The sequence below is a fragment of the Lolium rigidum genome, chromosome 3, assembly GCF_022539505.1.
Source record: "Lolium rigidum isolate FL_2022 chromosome 3, APGP_CSIRO_Lrig_0.1, whole genome shotgun sequence".
Taxonomy (NCBI): domain Eukaryota; kingdom Viridiplantae; phylum Streptophyta; class Magnoliopsida; order Poales; family Poaceae; genus Lolium; species Lolium rigidum.
Window position 1 is genome coordinate 241436241 of NC_061510.1, and position 25741 is coordinate 241461981.

General features: G+C 39.9%; 3 protein-coding genes across 3 annotated transcripts; 2 read left to right on the forward strand and 1 right to left on the reverse strand.

Moving 5' to 3' along the window:
- Positions 1 to 14075: 14075 nt before the first annotated feature.
- LOC124699212 (protein transport protein Sec61 subunit beta-like) lies at positions 14076 to 14702 on the forward strand. Its single transcript, XM_047231552.1, has one exon. The coding sequence runs from the start codon at positions 14148 to 14150 to the stop codon at positions 14481 to 14483; it is 336 nt and encodes a 111-aa protein (XP_047087508.1). The 5' UTR covers positions 14076 to 14147; the 3' UTR covers positions 14484 to 14702.
- Positions 14703 to 15949: 1247 nt separating this feature from the next.
- On the reverse strand, positions 15950 to 20388 carry LOC124699213 (RNA-directed DNA methylation 4-like). Its single transcript, XM_047231553.1, has 10 exons — positions 20164 to 20388; positions 19956 to 20045; positions 19628 to 19716; positions 19127 to 19198; positions 18889 to 18930; positions 16971 to 17119; positions 16764 to 16882; positions 16581 to 16662; positions 16430 to 16503; positions 15950 to 16341 (listed from the first exon to the last, which is right to left on the reverse strand). The coding sequence occupies exons 1-10, from the start codon at positions 20270 to 20272 to the stop codon at positions 16205 to 16207; spliced, it is 963 nt and encodes a 320-aa protein (XP_047087509.1). The 5' UTR covers positions 20273 to 20388; the 3' UTR covers positions 15950 to 16204.
- A 3403-nt stretch (positions 20389 to 23791) lies between these two features.
- Positions 23792 to 25071, forward strand: LOC124696255. Its single transcript, XM_047229008.1, has 2 exons — positions 23792 to 24179; positions 24266 to 25071. Exons 1-2 carry the CDS (start codon positions 23792 to 23794, stop codon positions 25069 to 25071), a joined length of 1194 nt encoding a protein of 397 aa, XP_047084964.1.
- The last annotated feature ends 670 nt before the right edge of the window (positions 25072 to 25741 follow it).

A 25741-nucleotide genomic window follows, 5' to 3' on the forward strand; every position in this document is an offset into this window, starting at 1 on the left:
AATCAGCGGCGCGATAGGATGGCCGGCGAGCTAGGGTTTCAAGATTCTGGTCATTTGAGACGAAGGGAGGGGAATGGAAAGCTTCTGCGCCTTTTATACGGGCTTCGGCGTGTGCTGGCGGTCAGCGTCGGCGGCGGCGACCGCGGGACGTGTCCCTTCTCGTCGCGGTGTCGACCTCCTGGGCGCGCAGTGGAGAAGATGAAGACGATGACCTTCGTCTCGTCTTTATCCACGGCGAAACGGTACGTGGACCGGATTTTGATGGTGGACTGGGCCGTGCTGATGGGCTTGTGCTGGGCTGCTGCGTTGCTTCATGGCCAGGTAAGGCTCTTCTCCATTTTTTCTCTGTTTTCTTTTTCTTCTTATTTTCTGTTTTTAATTCTGTTTTGAATGCTTTTCTATTTGCAGGTATTTCTTATTTGAACAATACAAGGATTAGCCCAAGATACTGCAAGGTCTTGAGTGGTGTATTTGCAAATTTAATATGGTACCATAACATTGGTTTAATTTTTATTATTGGTATTTGAATTTCAATACCCCTATGGACATGAATTTCAATATTATCTTTGGGAATATGCAAATTGTTTTCCCATTGGTAGTTTTCTTACTTAGTGATATATCTTGTTTTATTTGGTATAGCTTTGTAAGAAACAAGTTATCAAGTATTGTTTGTTTATGGAGTCCTATTTAATAAGTGACTAAATGGCATGATTTCATGTGCTAAAATATCTCTAAGGACTTGATCTCTTATTTAGAGAATTTGGTTCTTGCATATGATTTTATGTGAGCATCAATGTACTAGGTTTTATAATTTCTATTACAACCCCTTTTAAGGTTAAACTATTATTATAATTTTAATAACACCTTGAAATACCTAGAGTAGATATTACTCTCATCATGGTTTTGGTATTGGTTCTAATGATAAGTGGTTGGTCACCACACATTGGTTTAAGTAAAGGGTTTAGCACTAGGTGCTCTTATGTTTGATAAGTGAAACATAAGATTTAACTAGTGAGCAATTCTAGGGTTTTAATCATATTCACCTAATGGCAATTGGTTTGAATCACCATTATGGCCTGGTTTATATTATGATCACTATAGTGATACATAAACTAGGGTTGAGGTTTAATTCTAGGTTATAGAGATGAAATGACACCATATTGCATGTGCTAGGGTTAATCTTCTTTAACCAAAATAATATGGTTACTTGTTATTATTCTCATTTAGTGGTTAAGGATATGAGAATTGATTCTATCTTATTCCTATAGACTTCTTTTATATCCTTAACCTATTATTAAAGTAACTAAAATAGTTATGGTTCTTTTTATAGTTAACTTTGGTTATATGGATGAATGATCTCTCACCATATAAAGTATAGAGTTTGACTCTAGAGGTTTTCAGGTGGTTCTTAAGTGAAGAATAGGTGGAATGTAAATGTGGTAGAATTATACCTGTGATCACCAAGTGGTTCACAAGTTAAGGTTGGGATCTATGCCTAGGGTTGCTTATTATTGATCTCCTTATAATTTCATGTGGCTAATGATATCTGCTTATCCTATTAGGTTTTATCCCCAATACCTCAAGAACATGATCATGGATTAGGCATGATCAACTTGTTCTTAATATCTTTATCTCAATTTCTTAGGGTTTATGATCATTACACAATTTATAATGATCAAGGTTTGGCTTCCTAAGTTATCTCTCAAGAATTAGGTTTCTCACTCCCAAGGTTAAGTATTGTCTTGATCAATTAAGGTATAGAACTTATTTTATAATTTCTTGAATGGACATGGTTATGGTTGCCCCAATAATTTATATCCCAAGAGAATGCCTAATATAATCACTTAGATTTTCTTTACAAGGAATGATGATATAATTATCAGGTTCTATGGATAGTTCTCTCCTTCTTTCACTAATTCATGGTTATAGTCTTATCCCATTTGGTATTTGGTTATCTCACCATTCTCAAGTGAGATGGCTTATCCTTATTCTTTAGTTCAAAGATTGTCCTTGAGTCTTAAATAATTAAAGCTAACATTAGTATTTTTGGTTTCTCTCGTTTGGGAAGGACTTCAATACTAACCTAGGGTTAGGCTCCATAGAGATTGATGTGATCATCAATATCTATGTTTAACATAAATGTTTATCTCTCTCTAGGGTTTGTCTTGAATTATATCCTAGGGTTACTCTTAAAGATAATTATTTGAATACATGGATGCCTATCCAAGGTTTAGTTCAAGGTTTATCATTAATCCACTGATAAGTAATATAGAACTCTCACTTCTCTAGGTTTGATGTATAATAATTTGGAATGTAGAAAATATATGCTTCTTGAGTGGATCTCCTTGTTATAATTCCAATGTTGAAGTGGAATGCATACCATGAGGTTTCATGGTAGGATCATGGATTAGTTTTAAGACATGGAAAAGATAAGTGAAGAATGGTTTCTTCATTTATTGTTACTTGATTTCCAAATAGATGTATGTTCATAGGTTATGGCAAGGAATTCCATGTTATGATCTTCAATAAGATCCGAGTAGTTGTTCCTTGATTTATATGTTCTTGTGTTGGTTTTAATCCCATTTGATCTAATCCCTTAGATCAAATCATCTCTACCCAAAACAAGGTTTTAGTAAAGTCACATTGAGGTTTATAGCGCTTGACTTGATGAGCTACTTCAATTCCACCAAGGTCAAGTGAAACTTCAGTTATCGTGACTGTTTTACTTTAAAGCGCGAAAATTCCCCAGATTTTCTATGCATGATGCAATGCACACATCTGTTTCCTCTATTTTTGTAACCCCATTACCTGGGATATTACAGTCTCTACCCTTAAACTAAACTTCGTCCTCAAAGTTTGATCTCTCTTACGTTTCCGAAGTGTGGATCTGACTTGTGCAGACTACGACTTCTCTCGAACTCCGTGGTGATCTCATCTGATATAATTGAATATATCCCTTGTCCAGATTCTTCCTGGAATCCCTTAATATCTGTCTCTGGGCCATGGCTTCGTATTTCAATTCCATGATTATAATCTTGTTTCATTTCCCATTGAAGATTCAATGATTGGGACTTCTTCTGGTGCTACTAGTCTTAACTAAGGACTAACTTGATAACATACTCCTAATTGGTAAATAGGTCTTTGTTTTCCCTCACTACCAAAACTGCAATCATGGTATTTGGTAAGGTACTTACCTTGGAAATGGTCGTGATGGTTTATTTCCCTAGGAATGGATTAGACTCATTTAGTCCATCCAATCATGGTTTATAGTTGATACCTATAACTGTTTTCGGGTATTTAGGTTCCATGAAAGGAATCATTCTATTAGTCTTTGGTATTGATGTGTTCAATCTTCTTCGGTCTTTGGCCATCTTGAGCTTTATTGAGACTATAGTATTTCCTTCGTCCAACTTCTTTATGCTTGACTTACTTGAGCTTTCGTTCTTCTGAGTAAATAGTACTCACCTACTCAAGCTATAATCCACTTCTTACTTCCTCGAGGTGTAAACCTCGGCTTCTGGTCTGACATCCTTCTGAAAGTATTGTCCAACAGTCTTATAAAGATAAGATCGAGCTACCTCTCAGTTCAGACCTTCATCAACTATCTTGCTCAAAATATTGAGTTATTGTACATCCAACTCAATGTTTACTCTACCCCTTAGAGTTTTCTTATGATCTTCAACTCCTTTTCTTCCAACTATTGGACTTATGGTTGGAATATTGGTCTGGTTCTAACTTATGGGTTCTACTTCTTCTGAGGTCTCGCGAAGAATGTTGGTGGTGTATCCACTCAATTGTGGACATCCAATGTGAATCCTTCGACTAAATGATTATAGATCTAGCTATTTGGCTGACAAGATTTTTATTTGTTCACAAACTTTTGTTACAAATAATTAAATCGTGGACTATTTGCAATACCAACTGATACCAGTTGTGGTTATTATACCAACTGTGGCTATTTGATATCTGAAAGTGTACTCTATTATAGGTCTTGATCTACTGGACGAGACATCTTCTGCTCCATCTCGCAGTATTGATCTTATACCAATTGTGGTCTTCTGATATCGACTATGGTCTTCTTATGTCTGCTATGGTTTCATATATCATCTTCCTTCATTCAGGGTTTATTTTGCAAGAAAACCACTAGCTGACACTATGAATATAGTATCCTAAGTGATTTCCCATGCATTCCCTCTTCCATAATGACTATGGTTCTACTTCTACTACTCCACAATCATCATATTTCTCACCTTCATGCTTCCTATGTACTAAAGTACTCCTTTGTTGAAGTAAAGCATGAGTTTAGGTTGGTACTTCCTTCTGAATATTGTGGGTGCTTCCCACAAATTCACTCCTTTCTTCTAATGAACCTTCATCTTGTCTTCAGAATCTTCAGAATTCATCACTTCCTCACACGAATACCATTACCCTCTAGATCTATAGCATCAAGTAAGGACTTGATATTGCAACATGCATTTGCATATCAACGTCAAACTTTATGTATGGATCTAGTCAAACAAAGAAAATCCAGTAAAATCCAAGGAGATTCAGCTTTGTGCTTATCATACACACCATCATAAGCCTGAATATAATAGTTGAGTAAAACATATCTAAACATCAGGCTGAGATGTGTAGTATATAACACCACATAATATAGGTTTGTATCGTGATACTTAGCACTTATTTATGGAAGTCTACTATTTGTCTCAACTTTTACCCTCATTGCACATTTGTAATAAGATAAACTTGAAACAAAAGTGGTCTAGGATAGTTAAGGTTAATCTAATTTTCTCTGGAAGTACTACTTAACTTCTATTTTGTTGAGGACTACCTCTTATGATATCTCTTGGTTCTAACATGGATAATCTAAACACATAACTATTGGGATATAGTTGCTATATTTCCAAGAATTTCTCCAATAAGACTATGGTCATCATGTGCTTGGCACACTTCCCATAGCTTTGGAACATAATTCTTACACTATTGTTTAACATCTGGCTTCTTATTGTACTCCTCCTGTATACTTCAGATGTTCTATTCCATCACATAACGATTCTCGAGTGAATCATATATGATTACTATCTCTACTATTGAAGTAGACATGTTTTATTTCTATCTCTCTTCCTTACTTCCCATGATTGACTCATCATGGTCTATACTACCTTAAATAACTCATAGTTATCACTTGCTATCAAATGTTTCACAAGTTTGGATAGATTTTACTTACCCACAACTTGTCTTGGTATACACCTTCTAGTAGGATATCTTCCTTATATACTTATCCTTATCACTTAATATTATTTCTATTACAGGTCTGAGTAATTCTCACTTAAACATAACATGTGTTGGTACACATCTTCCAATAGGATATCTTCCTTATAGTTGTATCCTCTCTTTGGACTACCAGGTATTGTATACCAACTGTGATCTACTCATCTATTGTTTTAAGGACTTAATGGTGTCCTACATGTTTGGGATTAGCTAACTAACTTCACTTAAGAAAGATAGGTAAGAAATGTTGACTTAAGTGTTAAGTGTGTCGAGATTATTCTCAAGTGAATATCCATCTCAAGTCATAACATTATTTGGTTCACCTAAGACAACTTCCTATAGACACTACCAATCCTATAGGTCTCCTTTAAAGGGTTTTAATCCTAGGTCAAAGCATTTGCTCTGATACCAGCTGTGGTGACCCGGCATACCACTGCATGGTGTAGTATGCAAGTCTGATATAACACCAATGAAACATCGTTCCACTAGTATTATATCGCTCGAGTGGTACAACAGAAACATATGCGGGTCCAAGGCATGTCTATAGAATTACAACATTGACTCTATTACATAAGATCATCACAGCCTCCTACTTTACAATGAAGTAAAACTGCAAACAAACTCCAGAAGAACGACTCGTAGTCTAGACTTATCACGAACTCTATTTGTAGAGTATTTAACTAGCTATAGAGGCTATGAATAGATTCTAGCTAAATAGGAGCTATGTTTAGGAAGCTAGTTCCCTTCTATGGCTAATCTAGGTTTTCTCCTTGATTGGATGTAGTATTTGACTCTTGTGACAGGGTCCTGCCTCTTGAAGTAGTTGTTGACTCCTCGGCCTTCGAGTTGTATTGTAGATCCTCCTTCGATGACTCCACATCTAAGCAGGGGATTTAAGAGTGGGATGAGTACGAGCGTACTCAACAAGTTCATTGTAGGAAAGAGGTGTTTAATGCACTAGCTACAACATTAGACCAGAAAGTCTAATACCAATGCAGGTTTTCATAACCATTTCTTCAAAAGGTTGCTTTTATTCGGAAGAACTATGTCCGTCGGCCTTCACCGGTTTACTAGAACTTCATGGAGTTCCTTTCCGGCAGCGTTCGCGAGCTTCATATCCCGAACAGGGAGTGACAGTCACGGTTCTTTACACTCTGCAGAGGTGTGTTGCTTTACCCATAAGAGATCTTATCCTTGGTGCCAACCGAGCATATTCCCCGTCCACACTTCCTATGGTGTGAGGCCCGGTATAAGGTCTAGCCAATCATGTTCCTCCGCTACCTCGAACACCCACCCTTTGTTGCAAACTCCGACCCTGGGTCCACGCCGGTCCCATTATTCCCATATATTTCAGGGTGGACCCCGACCACGACGTCAATGCAGGGCTCTACCATACATTCCTACGCCGGCAGCTGCAACCCATCATAGACCGCAATACCGTGGGGACTTAGGACTCCCCAACCTCACCGCTTGCTCCTTCGGGCGACAAGTGTACTACGGACAATGTCGTGGGGACTTAGGACTCCCCAGCCTCACCGCTTGCCCCCTTGGATTACAAGTGTACTACGGTAAAGCGCATCCGTTGATGAACGAGAGGTGGAAACACTTTTGACTACTCCGTCCCACTCCGGATCTTATGGTTAACACGGGTATTACGGCACAAGAATCATCGGACGACATTTGTTGTTTAATCCTAGATGGATATAAACCCTTGCAATGGAACCTCCACCATATCAACACAATCCATGGTTCCATTGCCCACCACATAGTCATATTCATAGTTATGAAAATAGTGGTTTTGCTTTTTATGAAATAGTGATAAACATAGTACTTTGCAAGTAATTTGGTAAAAATACTCAAATGACATGAGCAAGCGATGAACTTGCCTTTCTTGACTGCAAGATTATGCGGGCAAGGTCTTCGATACGCAATAACTCCAAATTCTGAAATAGCATCATCGTCCGGTAAGGACGATGTTTAAAAGATTGGCAAGGATGCAATAATGCATAAGTATGAGATGCAATCGCTCTAAGCGTGACCTAACCCCGATGATTTAGGATTAGTGAATGGTAATGATTAGTTCAAGGTGTTTTGTACTTTTAGAGTGATTCACAGACAAGGTTCTTATTATGGTTTTGTTGTCTTAGAATCATAAACAAGTGGTAGAATGCATAATAACAATCATACATACTAAAGGATAGTAGTTGTAATAATAAGTAAGGATCTGTTGTCAATTTTAAGTCCTATAGTGCATGGTTGATGATTATTTATTATATATTTCAAAAGAATAACTTTTGAAGAACATGTTCTTTAATAAAGAACAAGTATGATAAATAGGGTTGTGGGGTTCTATGGTTTACTATGGGTTCCAACTAGTTTCTAGGGTGAGGATTTGATGGATCCCAACCAGGTTGGATTCATCAATAGCTAGAACTTGTAGGATTGAGTTAAGCCTAAGCATCTTGAGCAATTTATTATAAATAGTTGCTATCAAGGTTGGTATACCTTGCTGGTCTAGGGTTTATAGGTCCTGTTGGTAGGGTTGAGGATACTCTCTATTTTCTTCAAAATAATAACTTTTGAAGAACATACTTCTTAAATAATAAGAAGTATATTAATTAGGGTGAGGTTGTTTAGGTTTGCTATTTAATTCCCTAAGTAAAGATTGGTTGGTTCCTAAATAGGATGTTTGATAATTATCTAACACTAGTAGGGTTTAGTGTGTATGGGGTATGGTGCACAATTATTGGGCATGGTTGCTATTATGGTTCATCACAAGGGTGTGATGCTAAATATGGATAATTAAGGTTGTTGCCTCTAAGGATAGGAACTATGGTTGGTTCTATTTGATCCTCTAGGTTTGATTAAGATGAACACATGGGATACCAATTTATTTGTGATAGGTCTTCTACTTTTTATGTGGACATGATAAGTATCTAGTTGCTACTATGGAGCTATGAATGAGTTTGAAGTATTATGATCTCATGTTCTATCCTAGGTTTTAGGTTTAGAAACAAATTAAGGTTCACATGAATTAATGGAGCTAGGGTTGGTGCATAATTGAATTGGGGTTTTAGGGTTCCACATAAAATTATGAGGTTATCACTTTGTTTATAATGGAACTAGGTTTTCCTAATTACCCTATAATTCTTGGATTAATAACTTCATTAAGAAAATTGAAGTTATTAATAAATTTAAAATAAAAATAATGTTGGATTTGGTATTTCACTATTTTTAATGAATTAATAATTAAGGTAATTGTTATGTAGGGTTTAAATCCTTCTAATAAGGATTTACAAATTAACAAAATTAAGAAAATTAATTTTAATGTTTTCTTTATTTATTTACTGGTTTTTATTTAATTTAGAAAGTTTTCCTGATTATTGAATTTTAATTGTATTTTGAATTAAAAGAAAAAGGCTTAATTAACAAGTATTAAGTAATTGAATTTTTATTAAAAATAAAAATTTCATATTATATATTTTTTAGATAGAGTTTTCTTTTCTAAGAATTTTAATATCTCATTTATATTTTTCTGACTTAAATTGGATTTTCTAAATTTATTTGAAGTTGCAGGTATTATTGTATTTTGAAATAAATGAAAAGAACTGCTAAATACACACTGCTGTTTCTACCCATGGTCACTGACCAGTGGGCCTATGTCCACGTCAGCCGCCACGGTGTCATTGACCAATGTCAAAATTGAAACTATGGCATGTGAGTTCACTGCCGGCGAGAATTGACGACGACGATGAGGCTACGGGCGGTTTACGGGCGCGTGGTGATGCTCTAGCTGTTCTACGCGTCACGGGAAGTCTAACGGTGGTAGCGCCGCCCGATATTGGTCACCGGCGCTTGCCCGACGGCAAGTCCGAGCGGCGGAGCTTGCAGGTCCATGACGACGGCGCGGTACAGAGAGCTAGAGAGGTTGCGAAGCGGTCTATGAGGTGCGGGAGCTCACCATGAACGCGTAGGAAGGCTCGGGCGAGGCTGAGATGGCCGGTCGGCGACGATATCGTCCATGGCCGCGGCGGCGGTAGTCGGAGAAGATGGCCAAATTCGCCGGAACGGAGGCTTCCCTGGACGCTATCTTCCTCCCAGATGGAATAGAAGTCGAGGCGCACCTCCAGGACTTCACCATTGAGCTCCAGGAGGCCCCAATCAGCGGCGCGATAGGATGGCCGGCGAGCTAGGGTTTCAAGATTCTGGTCATTTGAGACGAAGGGAGGGGAATGGAAAGCTTCTGCGCCTTTTATACGGGCTTCGGCGTGTGCTGGCGGTCAGCGGCGGCGACCGCGGGACGTGTCCCTTCTCGTCGCGGTGTCGACCTCCTGGGCGCGCAGTGGAGAAGACGAAGACGATGACCTTCGTCTCGTCTTTATCCACGGCGAAACGGTACGTGGACCGGATTCTGATGGTGGACTGGGCCGTGCTGATGGGCTTGTGCTGGGCTGCTGCGTTGCTTCATGGCCAGGTAAGGCTCTTCTCCATTTTTTCTCTGTTTTTAGTTCTTCTTATTTTCTGTTTTGAATGCTTTTCTATTTGCAGGTATTTCTTATTTGAACAATACAAGGATTAGCCCAAGATACTGCAAGGTCTTGAGTGGTGTATTTGCAAATTTAATATGGTACCATAACATTGGTTTAATTTTTATTATTGGTATTTGAATTTCAATACCCCTATGGACATGAATTTGAATATTATCTTTGGGAATATGCAAATTGTTTTCCCATTGGTAGTTTTCTTACTTAGTGATATATCTTGTTTTATTTGGTATAGCTTTGTAAGAAACAAGTTATCAAGTATTGTTTGTTTATGGAGTCCTATTTAATAAGTGACTAAATGGCATGATTTCATGTGCTAAAATATCTCTAAGGACTTGATCTCTTATTTAGAGAATTTGGTTCTTGCATATGATTTTATGTGAGCATCAATGTACTAGGTTTTATAATTTCTATTACAACCCCCTTTTAAGGTTAAACTATTATTATAATTTTAATAACACCTTGAAATACCTAGAGTAGATATTACTCTCATCATGGTTTTGGTATTGGTTCTAATGATAAGTGGTTGGTCACCACACATTGGTTTAAGTAAAGGGTTTAGCACTAGGTGCTCTTATGTTTGATAAGTGAAACATAAGATTTAACTAGTGAGCAATTCTAGGGTTTTAATCATATTCACCTAATGGCAATTGGTTTGAATCACCATTATGGCCTGGTTTATATTATGATCACTATAGTGATACATAAACTAGGGTTGAGGTTTAATTCTAGGTTATAGAGATGAAATGACATCATATTGCATGTGCTAGGGTTAATCTTCTTTAACCAAAATAATATGGTTACTTGTTATTATTCTCATTTAGTGGTTAAGGATATGAGAATTGATTCTATCTTATTCCTATAGACTTCTTTTATATCCTTAACCTATTATTAAAGTAACTAAAATAGTTATGGTTCTTTTTATAGTTAACTTTGGTTATATGGATGAATTATCTCTCACCATATAAAGTATAGAGGTTGACTCTAGAGGTTTTCAGGTGGTTCTTAAGTGAAGAATAGGTGGAATGTAAATGTGGTAGAATTATACCTGTGATCACCAAGTGGTTCACAAGTTAAGGTTGGGATCTATGCCTAGGGTTGCTTATTATTGATCTCCTTATAATTTCATGTGTCTAATGATATCTGCTTATCCTATTAGGTTTTATCCCCAATACCTCAAGAACATGATCATGGATTAGGCATGATCAACTTGTTCTTAATATCTTTATCTCAATTTCTTAGGGTTTATGATCATTACACAATTTATAATGATCAAGGTTTGGCTTCCTAAGTTATCTCTCAAGAATTAGGTTTCTCACTCCCAAGGTTAAGTATTGTCTTGATCAATTAAGGTATAGAACTTATTTTATAATTTCTTGAATGGACATGGTTATGGTTGCCCCAATAATTTATATCCCAGGAGAATGCCTGAGATAATCACTTAGATTTTCTTTACAAGGAATGATGATATAATTATCAGGTTCTATGGATAGTTCTCCCCTTCTTTCACTATTTCATGGTTATAGTCTTATCCCATTTGGTATTTGGTTATCTCACCATTCTCAAGTGAGATGGCTTATCCTTATTCTTTAGTTCAAAGATTGTCCTTGAGTCTTAAATAAGTAAAGCTAATATTAGTATTTTTGGTTTCTCTCGTTTGGGAAGGACTTCAATACTAACCTAGGGTTAGGCTCCATAGAGATTGATGTGATCATCAATATCTATGTTTAACATAAATGTTTATCTCTCTCTAGGGTTTGTCTTGAATAATATCCTAGGGTTACTTTTAAAGATAATTATTTGAATACATGGATGCCTATCCAAGGTTTAGTTCAAGGTTTATCATTAATCCACTGATAAGTAATATAGAACTCTCACTTCTCTAGGTTTGATGTATAATAATTTGGAATGTAGAAAATATATGCTTCTTGAGTGGATCTCCTTGTTATAATTCCAATGTTGAAGTGGAATGCATACCATGAGGTTTCATGGTAGGATCATGGATTAGTTTTAAGACATGGAAAAGATAAGTGAAGAATGGTTTATTCATTTATTGTTACTTGATTTCCAAATAGATGTATGTTCATAGGTTATGGCAAGGAATTCCATGTTATGATCTTCAATAAGATCCAAGTAGTTGTTCCTTGATTTATATGTTCTTGTGTTGGTTTTAATCCCATTTGATCTAATCCCTTAGATCAAATCATCTCTATCCAAAACAAGGTTTTAGTAAAGTCACATTGAGGTTTATAGCGCTTGACTTGATGAGCTACTTCAATTCCACCAAGGTCAAGTGAAACTTCGATTCATCGTGATCGTTTTACTTTAAAGCGCGAAAATTCCCCAGATTTTCTATGCATGAATGCAATGCACACATCTGTTTCCTCTATTTTTGTAACCCCATTACCTGGGATATTACACTTACCTAGTACTTACACATGATTTTCAGGACGGTTTTATGGGAGAAGATTTATCTCTTCGAGTCGATGTGGTACCTTTTTTCTCGACATGCACATGATTTTTCTTAATACATCGCCAATACTTTTGCAAAACCCATTTTCTTCTTTATCTTCAATGGTTCCTAGAGGTATATATACTGCTGCAGCAACTGCGTGGTCGAGTGAAGTTGATTAGTCCTCCTTTCTCTGTATGATCTGCAACTTAAATTCTTTGAGTAAAAGGATCCAACGGATCGTCATCCATGGCTTGACATCAGTTCTACCCAAAATTTCATTCAAGCTACAATAATCCGCATGAACTTTTACTTTAGAGTCACTAATGTAAGATCTGAATTTATCGCATGAGAAAACAACAAGAAAAAGTTCTCGTTCAGCCAAAGGATAGTTTCTTTGAGCCTCATTAAAAGTACGACTAGCATGGTGAATGATGTTAAAATTTGTACCATCACGTTGGCCTAAGATAGCTCCTACAGCCCCATCACTAGCTTCAAAAATGAGTTCAAATGGTTATCTCAAATGGGTGGTTTAATTATAGGAGAATTTAATAAAGCTTGCATGAGAGGATAGAAAGCAATAAAACATCCATCGTTAAAATCAAAGCGTGCTTTGATAGATTTGTTTGAAAATGCACCACTCAAATCCTTGTGAGGGTGCTTTGATAGATTTATTTGAAAATCTTTGCAAGGGATGAAGATTCAAGTGCTTGTTAAGTTGATGCTACATTGTGCGCCACCTTGCCAGGTGGATGTCTCTTTGAAGCCTTCATGGTTCTTAGGAGCCAAGCGTTTGTGAAGGCGATTGCCTACTTCATGTGACCGTCTACCCATAGTGATTGGGCATGATTTAGTGCCTAAATCAAGAAGGTACTCCCTCTGTCTCAGTTTACTAGTTTTCGTCATATTCTTAGGTCGCCAATTTGATCTATATAATTTAAATTATATAATGCAAAATTATATCATTAGAAAATAAAATATCTGAATTTTTTAATGATATAATTTTTATAACATATAACTAATGCTAACTTGATCAAATTTGCGATCTAGAGATACGCGTATGCCTAATAAACTGTGAAAGAGGGAGTATATGTGGATCTTGAACTATTGGTTACTTCGGACTTTATGTGTTCTTGGAATTTGTGTCTGAACCTTCTCTAATGATGGCACATGATAGTGCGAACTATCCGGACTTTAGGGATAAATTATTTGTTTTCAATTCCGCAAGCTTATATTCGTAATATACTAGTTTTTAAAAGAGTATTTCAAAACAGAGGTAATAATATGCATGCTTATGATGGTCAATAAATATAAACAAATTGCTATAGTAACATATGTTAATCTGATTTTAAACCGTCTATTCACCCTCTTAATAATATTAACCTTTCGTTGGGGCTCAAAGCAAGATGGTAGGAGACGGCAGCGACAAACAAGGCTTGCCTTTTGATGAAGGTAGTGAGTGTTTATGTTAACAGTGCTCTATATACCATATAGCATTCCTAAGTAAAATACTCGCCGTTTTGGGCTTAGGTAAAGTAAAATTTGCAAAATTTTATTTACCATAAGGTAGATTGTAGAAACATAGGGAATGCTGATTAGGGAGTAGCCCAAGAATACGTGGGAGAAAATGGCTGAAAATCTGAAGGAGAAAGGATATATATGAAAATAAAACCAACGATCGGGCGTGATAGATACATGTTCAACTCACTGACGGGTGGGCCCCCACCCAGGCAGCATCTACCCGCCTACCCCCGTCGTCAAGTCTTGTGCTCTTGTCTCTTGTTAGCTTCGAGTTCGAGATCCAGACTCGAGAGCGCGAGCGAGACTTTTCCTTCCACCCGCCTGCACGAGATCCCGACGAGAAGCCGGCGGCGCAACCCATGGCTCGCACGTCCTCGCAATCCCAGTCCTCCGTCGGCGGCGGCGGCGCTGCCGGATCCCGCCCGGCCACCGCCGGGCCCCGCGGCACGCCCGCCGCCACGGCCGGCATGCGCCGCCGGCCCGGCCGCACCTCCTCCTCCGCGTCCGGAGGCGGAAGCTTCTCCGGCGCCGGAGGGAACAACATGCTCCGCTTCTACACCGACGAGGCCCCGGGGCTGCGCCTCTCCCCCACCATGGTGCTCGTCATGTCCGTCTGCTTCATCGGCTTCGTCACCGCCCTCCACGTCTTCGGCAAGCTCTACCGCTCCCGCACCGCCGCCTCCGCCTCCGCCTGATCGACCCGGCGGTGCCCTTCTTCCTCAGATCAGGTCGTATCAGATCAGATGGTTTTGCTTGTGTAACAAAGAGGGTGTGGCTGATATGCCTCTGAGTTAGATCTACCAAACAACTTTACATGTTTAATTATGGTGCCCTTTTGTTTCCCTTTACATTATTGTGCTGAACAGCGGCTAATCGAGTAATTGAAATCATCAGAAGTGTCTGCTTCTTGGGTATTGGGACACAATTTTGCTTGTGAGTGAGGACTCCTAGTAGAACATTTATGTATCTTGCTAGCTTCATTCATTTGCTGCTTAATTGATTACTTACTGCGTTGGTCTATTAATTGGCATCAAATTTTTTTAGAGAGTTGCCTATTTTTGTCAGGTGATTAAGCCTTTCATGATTCGTTCTCGAGCTTCCATATTCTTATCATAATAGTTGCTAATCTTTCTTCACTAAATATCTTTTCTATATATAGAGTATCTTCACAGATCACAACACTCAAAATGCTTTACTGTCGTCATGGTCTCTCTTATTGTGGGAGTTCTGCTTGATTGATCTAGAGTTGTCGTAAAATCAAGTTACCTTGCGAGCAATTTGCATCTCCATTCCAGAATTTTAGCTATGCATCTTAATCATGATGGGTCTTTGTGGAGTAATGTTGTAATTATCTCTAAGACCTTCTTGTAGTGACATGTCTATCACTCTGAACCTTGGTTTGTTGAATTTGTTGAGCCTGCTGCAGAACCTGTAGTTCCAAATGCCTATCTAGTCCCGAAGTAGAGAGAATCCAGAGAACCGTGTGGTGTCACTGGCAACCATCATGTTCTCTGGAGTTTTGGTGTCATGAGTCTATAGAGATGTCCTATTTTTGTTTTTTCTACAGGCATTTTCAATTGAAGGCATGGTACTTCACAATAACAAGAATGATTTATCTGCCGCAGATGCTAGTGTGTGCTTTCTCTGTATATGGAGAAGGTTAAGTTTCTACATTTGTGCTCCATAGTGGCCCAGATACCACATGGACCAGCTGATCTCAGTACTTGGTTGAGAACGGTGGTGTTTTAAGTTCTGAATTGAGATTTTTTGAAGTGAACAACGTGTGAGATGTTGATGTTGTTTCCTCATAAATGGAAGTTTGGGCTAGACGCTTGCACGTTTCGGTGGAGTTCTGAACACACATAGTGTTCACTCAAAAGAAGCCAAGAGTCACCCACAGCATCATCCTGGCTGGAATACTGATGCCAAAAACCGACGTGCTTTCTGTAAGATCGACATGGGCAAGAATTCACAATCGAAAAAAGAAATGCTGAAACTTATTTTCAACTCCCTTATAGCGTTTCATCGCTTGCTATGCCCTTCCTCTCCTCCTTGTCATGTCCATGGCAAACCTTTCGTCTTTTCAACTTCTAAAGCAGTTGTTGATGCTATGCCATCCTACTGTGCTACTAAATGGAAGGATCATACCAAGGTCCATGAATGAGAAATCATAGATCAAGCTACCTAAGGAGCAAAATTCATTGCAATCATATTATCCACAAAGTTCACGAGGTCAATGGTTTTTCCTCATAATGCACAATGTTTCAGCAACAGTGGGGTTAGGGATGAAATCCTTGAGTTTACCAACACAAGAGGTTACATCGGCCTATCCCACGCCAAACATTACAAACGGTTCAAACAGTTTCTGTCCTCCCCCTACATCTAAATTACCACAGAACTGAACTTTATGTTGCAACTACTCATCGTCGTCATCATCGTCCTTTTCCACCTCTTCATTCTCATAGTCAGAACCTGAGGCATCTATGTCGCTGTTATCCTCATCTTCTGACGACTCTACTTCTTCAGGATAATCATAGAGTGGGTTATCTTCGGCTGCATGTTCAAAGCAGAAAAGTTAAGGTAATTCATATGACAAAGATCTTACCAAATAATTATAGGAGCAGAATGATTGTACAATTACCATTTGAATCATCTGTATCATATGGATACTCATCATCATTGTAACATTCACCATCCTCATCATCCACTTGTAACCTAGTGGGGGAAGACTGGTCAGACAGAATTCCAACGAAAGAGTTTTGAATATAGTAACATGTTTGAAGCAGAATTACAGTGGGTATGAAGCTGCTGATGTCTCCTCCATGTCTGCATCATCCACTTCCTTGACAGTATATATGTCATAAACATCTGAATCTGCTCCCCAAAAAAACATTCTCATCAAAATTAGTAACCAGGAAAAAGTGCTCACGATTATTAGACTTCACTATCAAACAAAGGAAAGAAGCTTTACATACCTTCTGAATGTGCCAGCGAAATAATATCTGATTCGATTTCTTCAGCAGCTGATGGCAAGTGCTCCCGTATAAGTGGAAGAAAGTTGCACAAAATTGCATTCTCTTCGAAAGAAGTCATCCTGCAGAGAGCATCATAAGGAACAAGATAGCTCATCTCTTTTTTATTTTAAAAACTAGAAGTGATAAGTTATCCAAAATGAAACGTACTCTGGTTCTGCTGGATGCTTCTCTCCATCAGAATCTACTTGGACAGCATCATAAAGATGGCACATTTCTCTGAGTGTTTCATCAGTCTCATTATTGTCTCCTTTCCGACTCTTCCATATTTGTGCAAAGCGGGCATTTCTTCCAAGATTCTATAAAGAACCAGTGACAGAAACAATTATTAACAGTGAGGGAAACAGAGTACCAACGCCACCAGATCTCTTTGATGGATGTGAAGAAAATAAAGAACTCGACAAAACAATTCCTACTGCCAAGATAGCATAATAACCGTCAAAAGCTATGCAAAAGATACAAAGTACTCCCCCTCCTTACCCGTTAATAAGGGCAGATAATCAAATTGCAGTTAGATGAAATTGTTGTGTGAATTATGCCAGAGGATGAGGTAAAACCCACCTTCAGAATGCTGTGCAGATATTTCTACTTGGAAAAATAAAACTACAAGTTTGATGTTCAAAAGTGTCAATTTGCTATTGGCTTTGTCTTAGCATTGGTGCTTCTCATGCAGTCCAGGAGATCAATCAGCACAAGTCCAAGTAGCACACATAGAAGACTCAAGCCTGATTTATTTCCAGAAGCATCATAGCCTTTTGTTCATTGTTTCATTTTTGTTTTCTGTGCGCCCAACTGCCCAAGTCTACTTGGATTCCTGGAGCCAGGCTTTGCCCTAGTTGGTTCGGACATATAAAAATCCTAGGCAGTCCCAGTCACCCTTGTATGATTGTATCCAACACCTTATTTTACGTGAGTAAAGAAACCAGAAAATTGGCGATATGGTGGCCAACTCTGCAGGTGATTTTGTTGAAGAGCCCATTGAGGTCTTGTTCCTTGTTGTGCGGATTGGAGGGTGTCCTTCTAGTTTGTTGTGTGAGCCGGCTTGTCCATGCAATTTATACGAGGTGCAGGGTTTGCATCTGATTCTTGTAAATCAAGTTCTTCTTTACTACAGTTTTCTACTACAAGATTGCGTAACTGCTAGATTGTGACTAGTTGTGCTATTGCCGTCAAATACAAATCAGGCTATGGTGATATTTTCCTAGGTCAGTGTGGCTAATATTTACACACTTTGATTGCTGATGTGTGGCCACAACTCATCTTGGCGTCACTTCCGTAGTTACACCGTATCAACGGATGCATTAAGACTGCTCATAGTGGGAGTAACATAGCTAGTAACATCACACATCTCAAGGCATTTTGGTGACATGGCATGCTAATAAATGAAGAAAGAGAGTGAGGTGGTAACTAGCTATGTTACCATAACATCACACACCTCAAGGCAAGATGAGTCTACAACATAATAAATGATACAATGCATGACACCACATATAAATTACTACCCACTATGAAGGTAGTAACCTAGACTAGTAACATGACATATGTTACTAGTCTAAGTTACTCCCCACTATGACCAGCCTAACTACACAGTTCCCCCACCTTTGCTCCACCTAAATTCCCGCCCGACTAATGCATTAACTACCAAATTACGTGGGCTAATATAAATGCGGCATCAGGAGACCATGGCATTTTCAATTAGTCATGCATGCGATTAATTAGGGGAAAATGTCCAGATTTGGTAACACGAGGAGTCTTTGGTCTTCGGGATTTTTCTTAGACGTCAAACAATCAGGAATGAGGGAGTATACATAAATAAATAATTATGAAGTAAGAAAGAAGAGGTCAACTGAATCTCACTCATAAGAAAGAAAACAAGCATTCTTCACTTACTAAAAGTCATGTATTAACTACGTATAAATATGAACATGTTGCCTAAAAACACTTGTTCAAACCCTTTTCTTCTAAAATAATTCTACTCCTCAAATTACATCACTTTTACTGTGCATCATTCGAACACATAAGAAGTATAACAAAGTTCACTATAATCAGAATAGTAGGATATACACACCTCATGCCTCTGTCTGGCTGCTGAACGTAGTTGGTCTTGTTTCTGTCGACACAAAAGGAAACCATTTTAGCATTTGTTGATTAAATTGTTCCAAATTTTGAGTAGAAAGGTGTGGCAAGTGCTGTTTGTCACATTCTAGTTGTTTTTAGATGCTCAAGAGGAAATGGAAGGTTTAATTATCCAAATTATGCTCAGGGGACCAGCACTTAATTATGTAAATAACTGCAAATGGACTTACATTGTCTTTCTTCATTCTTTCATTCCACTCCTTTGTCTTGCTCTTTATCTCTTTGGTACTCTCGTCAGAATGCTGAAAAGGAACAAATTTGATTATTCTCTATAAAATGTATTCTTATGCAGTTGTCTAGAATAGCCACTGTTGATTATTGGGCAATCACATATGGATACATATCAAGAACTTGTAGTTTCTCCATTTCATGAATGTAGAGTACAACTTGCAAAATTTATTTTCCAACAATTTCAAAGAAGTTATTCAGCTGTAGTACGTCGCCCCTCGGAAAGGCAATGATAAAAATGACAGAATCAAAATTAATACAAAGTACCAATAAGAGGCCGTTTGCAGCGGGATATATATTTGAATACTGACGAGCAACAACATATCAACCGGATTAGAAGCAAAAAAAAAAAAGCAGGTTTGTTATATGAGGCCACCAAACGTTGTGTGATGCTTAACAAGTTTTACAAGAAAAAAATAGAAAAGGCTCCAATGAATATTTACCAAAAGGGAATGAAGAACATCTTCAACAGCTCCAGAATGATGCACTGTCTCGACATGTTGGACAAGAAGCTTCTTAACTCGCGGTTCCTCTGAAAGTGTAGGCACAAGAATGAAGTTAAACAATGTTTTTTTTGCGGGCGCAGGAGGTTAGAATTTTTGTTGTCTACCACTACGATTCGTTTTAGGAAGACATGTGTCAAGTCATGTTTTGAGTTATGTTGAGCAAAATAACACATAGACACATTGTGTACCATCTGTCGGCATTGTTTTGCATAGGCAGGTTAGAGTTATGTTAAGCAGGGCAGAATCGTGTGACAGATCTCCATACCTTGGGCAGTTGAGGAGGAGGGCTGCGAGATGGAAAGGCTCGAGAAATCGAGCATGGCCTTCTTCATGGGCCTCTCATTGATCTCTAACCCTAACAAAGCACAGGAAAAAAAATCACTTTGATACCTAGAAAGGTTCCCTTTTCACTGTAAAATCGGACCAAAGGGAGGGGGGGGGAGCAATGGGAAGAGAAGGGAAGGAGCGCCCACAGAATGCGTCGGGGCGGGCCTGCGAGGGCTTGCGCTTGACCCTGACGACGACGGGCTTCTCCCGCGCCTCAGCAGCGGAGGTGGAGGCGGCCACAGCTGCAGACGCCATGGCCGACAAAATTGGGGAGAAATTCGGATTCTAGGAGCCGCCGGTACTTCGCCTCGGGGCCTCGCTTGCAGTACAGCCGCGCGCCGCCGCCGGATGAGTCGCCGCCGACAGCCCCAAAGGTTGTCGAGCTGCCGGGCAGAGAGGGTTTTTTGGGGAATATAAATGCAGCAGCCACCGCCGGTCCGAGACGAACTGCGACTCTACTACTAGAAAAAAAAAACACAGACGATGGGCCGAGAAAAACGAAAGGTTGGAGGCCCAACTCTGAAAGCACAGATGGACTGAGCAAGGACGTGTTTGTTAGCTGCCCGAGGGTCAACCAGGCCCATCAGACGTACAGTAGTTTACACGCGTTTTGGTTGCATAGGATCGGCTCACGCACTGCTTTCATGCTTATAACACGAGTTCTTTATCCCAAATGGCTTTTTAAAAACTTTAAACCACTTTTGGCCCTTCTGAAAACTTTTAAACTTCTATGGCACTTCTTGATCACGTCATGCATGATGGCTAAACTGAAGTGGAAGTCATGTAACTTAGATTGGCTAGACTGAAATGACTTAAAATAGCTATATCATGCCATTTAGGTTGGCTAATTTGCAAAATTCTTGCAGGCAAGTCACGCTATTTGGTATGGCTAAATTAAAATGACTTAGTCATTTTTAATTTTGAGCAAACTTGCCAACCAAAGTGGCATGACCTCCACTTCAGCTTAGCCATCCTCCATTGCGTGACTAAAAAGGATCAAAGAAGTATTGAAGTTTTAAGAGGGGCTAAAAGTGACCTAAAGTTTTGAAAAGGGCCATTTAGGAAAAAAAGAACTCTTATAACACCTCCAAACATGTGGGGCCATGAACCTGCAAACGCACTTTTGTTGTCTCTCCTCGGAACAAGACAAAGTCTAGAATTCCAAACTAAACCTAACCAAAAAAAAATATAGGAGGAGAGGGAGATGAAGTTTCTATCTCCGAAAATATTGGGTCCCAAAAATCTTCGGGTTGTGCATATGACGATCTAGTTATTGTTTTATGCACTCTATGTCAATACATAATATAGTAATTTGAACTTATATGGTAATACAATACATACTAGACATCATAAAAGTACAGAATTATAAAGTATAAATTCAAATAAATAACATATTTCATCACATAACATAAAATTTAACAAGTAAGTTCAAGAAACAAGTCGAGCATGTATCAAGCACATCCCATAACACATAGGTATCGAGATTGTTCTTTCACCAAATATTCGTTCCACATCTTTCCTAAGAGGAGCTTACATAGTGGTATAGGGAATGCTCTTTTCTACCTCGGGCTTTGACATTGGCTTCTCAAATGTTGCCCATTGAGGATAGATCCCATCTTCAAGAAAATATTCCATTGTAATATTCCATTGTGCACTTGCCCTCATTGAGATCAAACTCAAACAAGAGGTGCCTCTCCACGGACTAACCTAGAAAAGAAAAAGTGATCAACACATAGATTGATATCATTGCGAGACCCGGGCATACCGAAGTAAGCGTGTCAAAATTCATAGTTCCTGATCTGCAAAAACGTAAAACTTGATGGTAAAATTATGGAAAAGTATGGTGAATTTCACATGACATGCGGCAAGCAGTTCTTCCACCTTCAATACAAACATTTTTTTTTATCAAAGCATACATGAAAACCCTCAAGCTTTTGTAGAATGCTAGAATCCTGTCGTTGTCTTGCTCATTTGGTGCGTGTAGGTAGTCCTCAACAAACACAAAGCTTACTACAAGTTCCACTTTATCTAATACACATGTTCTCCTACACATGCCCTAGCATACTTGTTTGATCATAACAAGCATACTAGAACGGAGAAATAATATGCATCTACAAATACATCAACATGAAACATAATCCATTATTGCATGTAGAAAAGTCATCTCATCTACTAAGGGCGTGTTTAGTAGACCGGCTCAACTGAGAGATTCCCATCTGGATCAAGATTTCTGACAATTTGGCTAGGCAGTGACCACCTCATACGGAAAAGGTTCATCGGCCCTACTCGATGGAGAAGCTCGATTGACCTTCTCCACTCGACCGAGTTGAGTCCGTCCAAAAATTTCCCCGCACGCCTAGGGGTCACGGCCTCGCACGGCTCGAGAGGGTCACTTCCCCCGCACGTCCTCTTTGCCGAAGGCGCTCGCGACCGTCGGCTGGCTTCCTCGTCGCCAAGCGCCGCTAGTACAAGCCGCCATGAAGCGCCCATGTGGCCGCCAAAACGTGCCTCCTTCACGCGCCTACATGGCCATGACTAGAGCCGCCGCCACGTGTCGCCATGGCCGCAACCAGAGATGCCACCACGCGCCACCATGGCTGCGTCCAGAGCCACCTCCACGTGCCACCATGGCCGACACCAAGCTCCGCCACAGCATGCATCCACGCGCCACCTGCACACGTCGTCATGGACGGAGAAATGCGGGGGTTGGATGAAGTAAGGACCCGATTGCTTTTTATTTTTCTGGCTCGGCATCATCTCAAGTCATACAAGCCACCAAACAACATCTCAACTCAGCAACTCTCATCAAATACGGGCTACCAAACAAGGCAAAAAAATCTCAACTCAGCATAGCTAAGGTCAACATGCATGAGGTGGGAAACACTTGTTGAGATGACCCAACCTACCAAACACACCCTAAAGTCTCGAGGGTGAAAACCCAAGATCTTCGAACGGGCGACGATAATATTTGTGCATTGTTTCCTTCTTGGAGGCATTGTTTTTTGAGAAACTCGTTTGCAGCCCGGGTGTTGTCTTCGGTGGTGTTTAGAGTGCTAGTGTTGTGAGTGGTTCAATACCACGTCTTGGTCTTGGTCTTTGTTTTTCTTTTCTCTCTTTTTTTTTTTCTAGGTTGTGTGCATCCCTGATGTTTTTGGATATCTTGTTGGTGTAGAGATTGGGTATAATTAATATCTTGATAATATTAATATATAATTTCTTTATCAAAAAAAGACAACCAAACAAATTGATGAAACTTGGCTCAAAGACCTTCATGGATACCAATCACGCCTCTAATACGGAGAACCCATGTCCATGTGAGATGCTGTTACATTTGACTTACAGTAACGACGTGTCCGGCCGGGGATATGTGACATTTCTTGAACTTCACAACATGAGAAGTTGGCAGCACCGTTAGACTATCGAAAGACAAGTGTCAAGACGTTGTTCTCATGGATAAGCTCTCACACCTTCTTTTTTCCATTGAGCAGGACCATCAGTGAAGCAAGACCACATGGATAAGTTGGATGGCCCTCGGACTCCGACTTCCTGACGGGTCCGGCTTCCGAGTCAGAAACGAACCCCACGAGCGGCTCCAAAATCGCAAGTTCACAACCCGCCGTCTGAATCGCTAGCTGCCTTTTCCTGCGACAGACTTAGCTAGGAGTATATAGCGCTACCGTCCCGGCCGCGGGATCAAGAAAACAAAGAGTACTCTTGATCTACATTACATTTGTCAAAAAGCTGAAGAATTAGCTGCTGCGTCTGCGTGCGACGATGGCTACGGCTAAGAGAGCTAAAGCGAAAGCTGCCAGGGCCAAGGCCGCGGAAGCTGCCAAGGCAGCCATGGCGAGCGCCTACGAGGCCGAGTGGTCAGCAAGAACAGAGGCCGCACGAGCCGCCAAGGTAGCCAAGGCAAAGGCCGAAGAGGCCGACGAGGCTGCTAAGATAGCCACCGCGAAAGCCCAAGAGGCAGAAGAAGCCGCCGAGATTGCCAAAGCCATGGCCGAAGAGGCCGCCAAGGTGAAGGGAGCCAAGGACGAGATGAGGCGGCGGCTAAAAGAAGAGGAAACGGAGTGCGAGGCAGAGTGGTTTGCCCCCAGGTTCCGCCGTCACTGGAACCCATTGTACGCCAACCGCGGCGTCCGCACCTTCCTCCAAACCAGTAAGCACGACGACCTCTTACTTCTCAGTTAATTCCCTTCTTCATATTCTTTCACTAACTCGGTATCCATTCATGGATCAATGCAGCATCTATACCCGCCATGCGTTACACGTACCCTGCATCAGATGACCGCCCCAAGGCCATGGAAGGTTTGCAGATCGTCTCGGTTAAAATCGCATCGATCAAGGACCCTTTACACTGGCCACTGCAAGTGTATGGCGTCGTCGCCGCACGCGATGTATTGGATCACAAGCGCAACATTATCTTCCACCGCTCCAGGAAGAACTGTCAAACCATCACTCCAGAGGAGCCGTATCTTGCATTGACCGGCCCTAGCCGCGCCATTGCCGTGTCAGTGGACCCTTCATACGTCGAGGTTTCGCTGAAAGTCAAGGGCGCCACTAAAGCCGAGGATAAAGATCTGAGCGAACTAGCTATGATGTACAGAGCTGGGTGTGTTCTAAGCGGTATTTACCCTAGCAGGCTCAGCACGTTGGAACTCAAGTTCGGCCACATTGGTCGCTCTGTGGAGGCTACAGTCTGTATCAAACTCAAGGCTGGGTCATGGCCACCTTGTTTTCGAGGTGTATTCAGTGCTGCCATTGTTAATACGGACAACGACCTAAAAGTCAAGTTACTTGATTCCGGGGATGATGGTTTGCCCGTCGATGCCGATGGCGTGATCAGGCTCTCGCGACGTGTGGTTTCTGCTGGACTCGGCGTGCCTCTGAAGATTTCTATCGTGATAAGTCCAATTCATGAGGATCAAGTCGTTGAGTGTAGCGAAACAACCTTTAAACCCAAGAGAGCCGGTATAAGCCTCAACGAGCTCGGTGTTAGTTTCTCTAGTATGGAAGTTAGCGTTGCTTGGTCATGTTTCCGTTATGAATGAGTTTGTCTTTAATTAGTTATTTTTAATGAGCTTGATGCAGAATTTGTCTTTAATTTCTGTTAAAAAATATATATATTACCCAGCCTTTCTCCAACTGTTTAGGCATTTGAAAAACCTGGTTAGTACACCAATTGAATATGATATAGAGCACCGAGGTCTTAAGTTTAAGACCGGGGCAATGCTCGGGGATATTCACTTTGGCTCATAGGAGCATTTGCTCCGTTGTGTGAATCTACATTTTGAAGTGTTAAAAAATTCTAATGTAAATTTTTTCATTTATATCTACACATTTTTTATCCGTATACAAGTTTTAAAAAAAAAACTAAAAAAATGTGTGGCTCCTGTAAAAAAGGCAAATTTTGATGCTATAACACGACTACGTACATGAATTTTTTTGTCTTTTTTGTACACGCCACATAAAATGTTGTTTCTCCATGAAAATTTATGCACTAACATAGAATGTCACGATGTACACCAAAAAATTTATATCATATTTTTTTGACATTTTTAAAACTGGTTTTTAATTATTTTATATAATTTAAACATTTGCTCCTATGAGCCAAAACGCCACCTCCATGCAGGGATATTCAATTTAAACAGTTGCACCCTTCTATCCATCCCACGTCTAAGGACTTTGTATGGCTACGGTTTCTTCATATGTGGGTGTTGA

What these genes read in the sequence shown, in the direction of transcription:
- LOC124699212 (XM_047231552.1), top strand. Translation starts at nt 14,148, where the DNA reads ATGGCTCGCACGTCCTCGCAATCCCAGTCCTCCGTCGGCGGCGGCGGC.
- LOC124699213 (XM_047231553.1), bottom strand. Translation starts at nt 20,272, where the DNA reads ATGGCGTCTGCAGCTGTGGCCGCCTCCACCTCCGCTGCTGAGGCGCGG. An exon ending in AAGCATCCAGCAGAACCAGA is followed by an intron (nt 16,883 to 16,970) that starts GTACGTTTCATT and finishes TGCTCTCTGCAG; the next exon opens with GATGACTTCTTTCGAAGAGA. An exon ending in TCAGCAGCTTCATACCCACT is followed by an intron (nt 16,504 to 16,580) that starts GTAATTCTGCTT and finishes TTCCCCCACTAG; the next exon opens with GTTACAAGTGGATGATGAGG.
- LOC124696255 (XM_047229008.1), top strand. Translation starts at nt 23,792, where the DNA reads ATGGCTACGGCTAAGAGAGCTAAAGCGAAAGCTGCCAGGGCCAAGGCC. An exon ending in CCGCACCTTCCTCCAAACCA is followed by an intron (nt 24,180 to 24,265) that starts GTAAGCACGACG and finishes GGATCAATGCAG; the next exon opens with CATCTATACCCGCCATGCGT.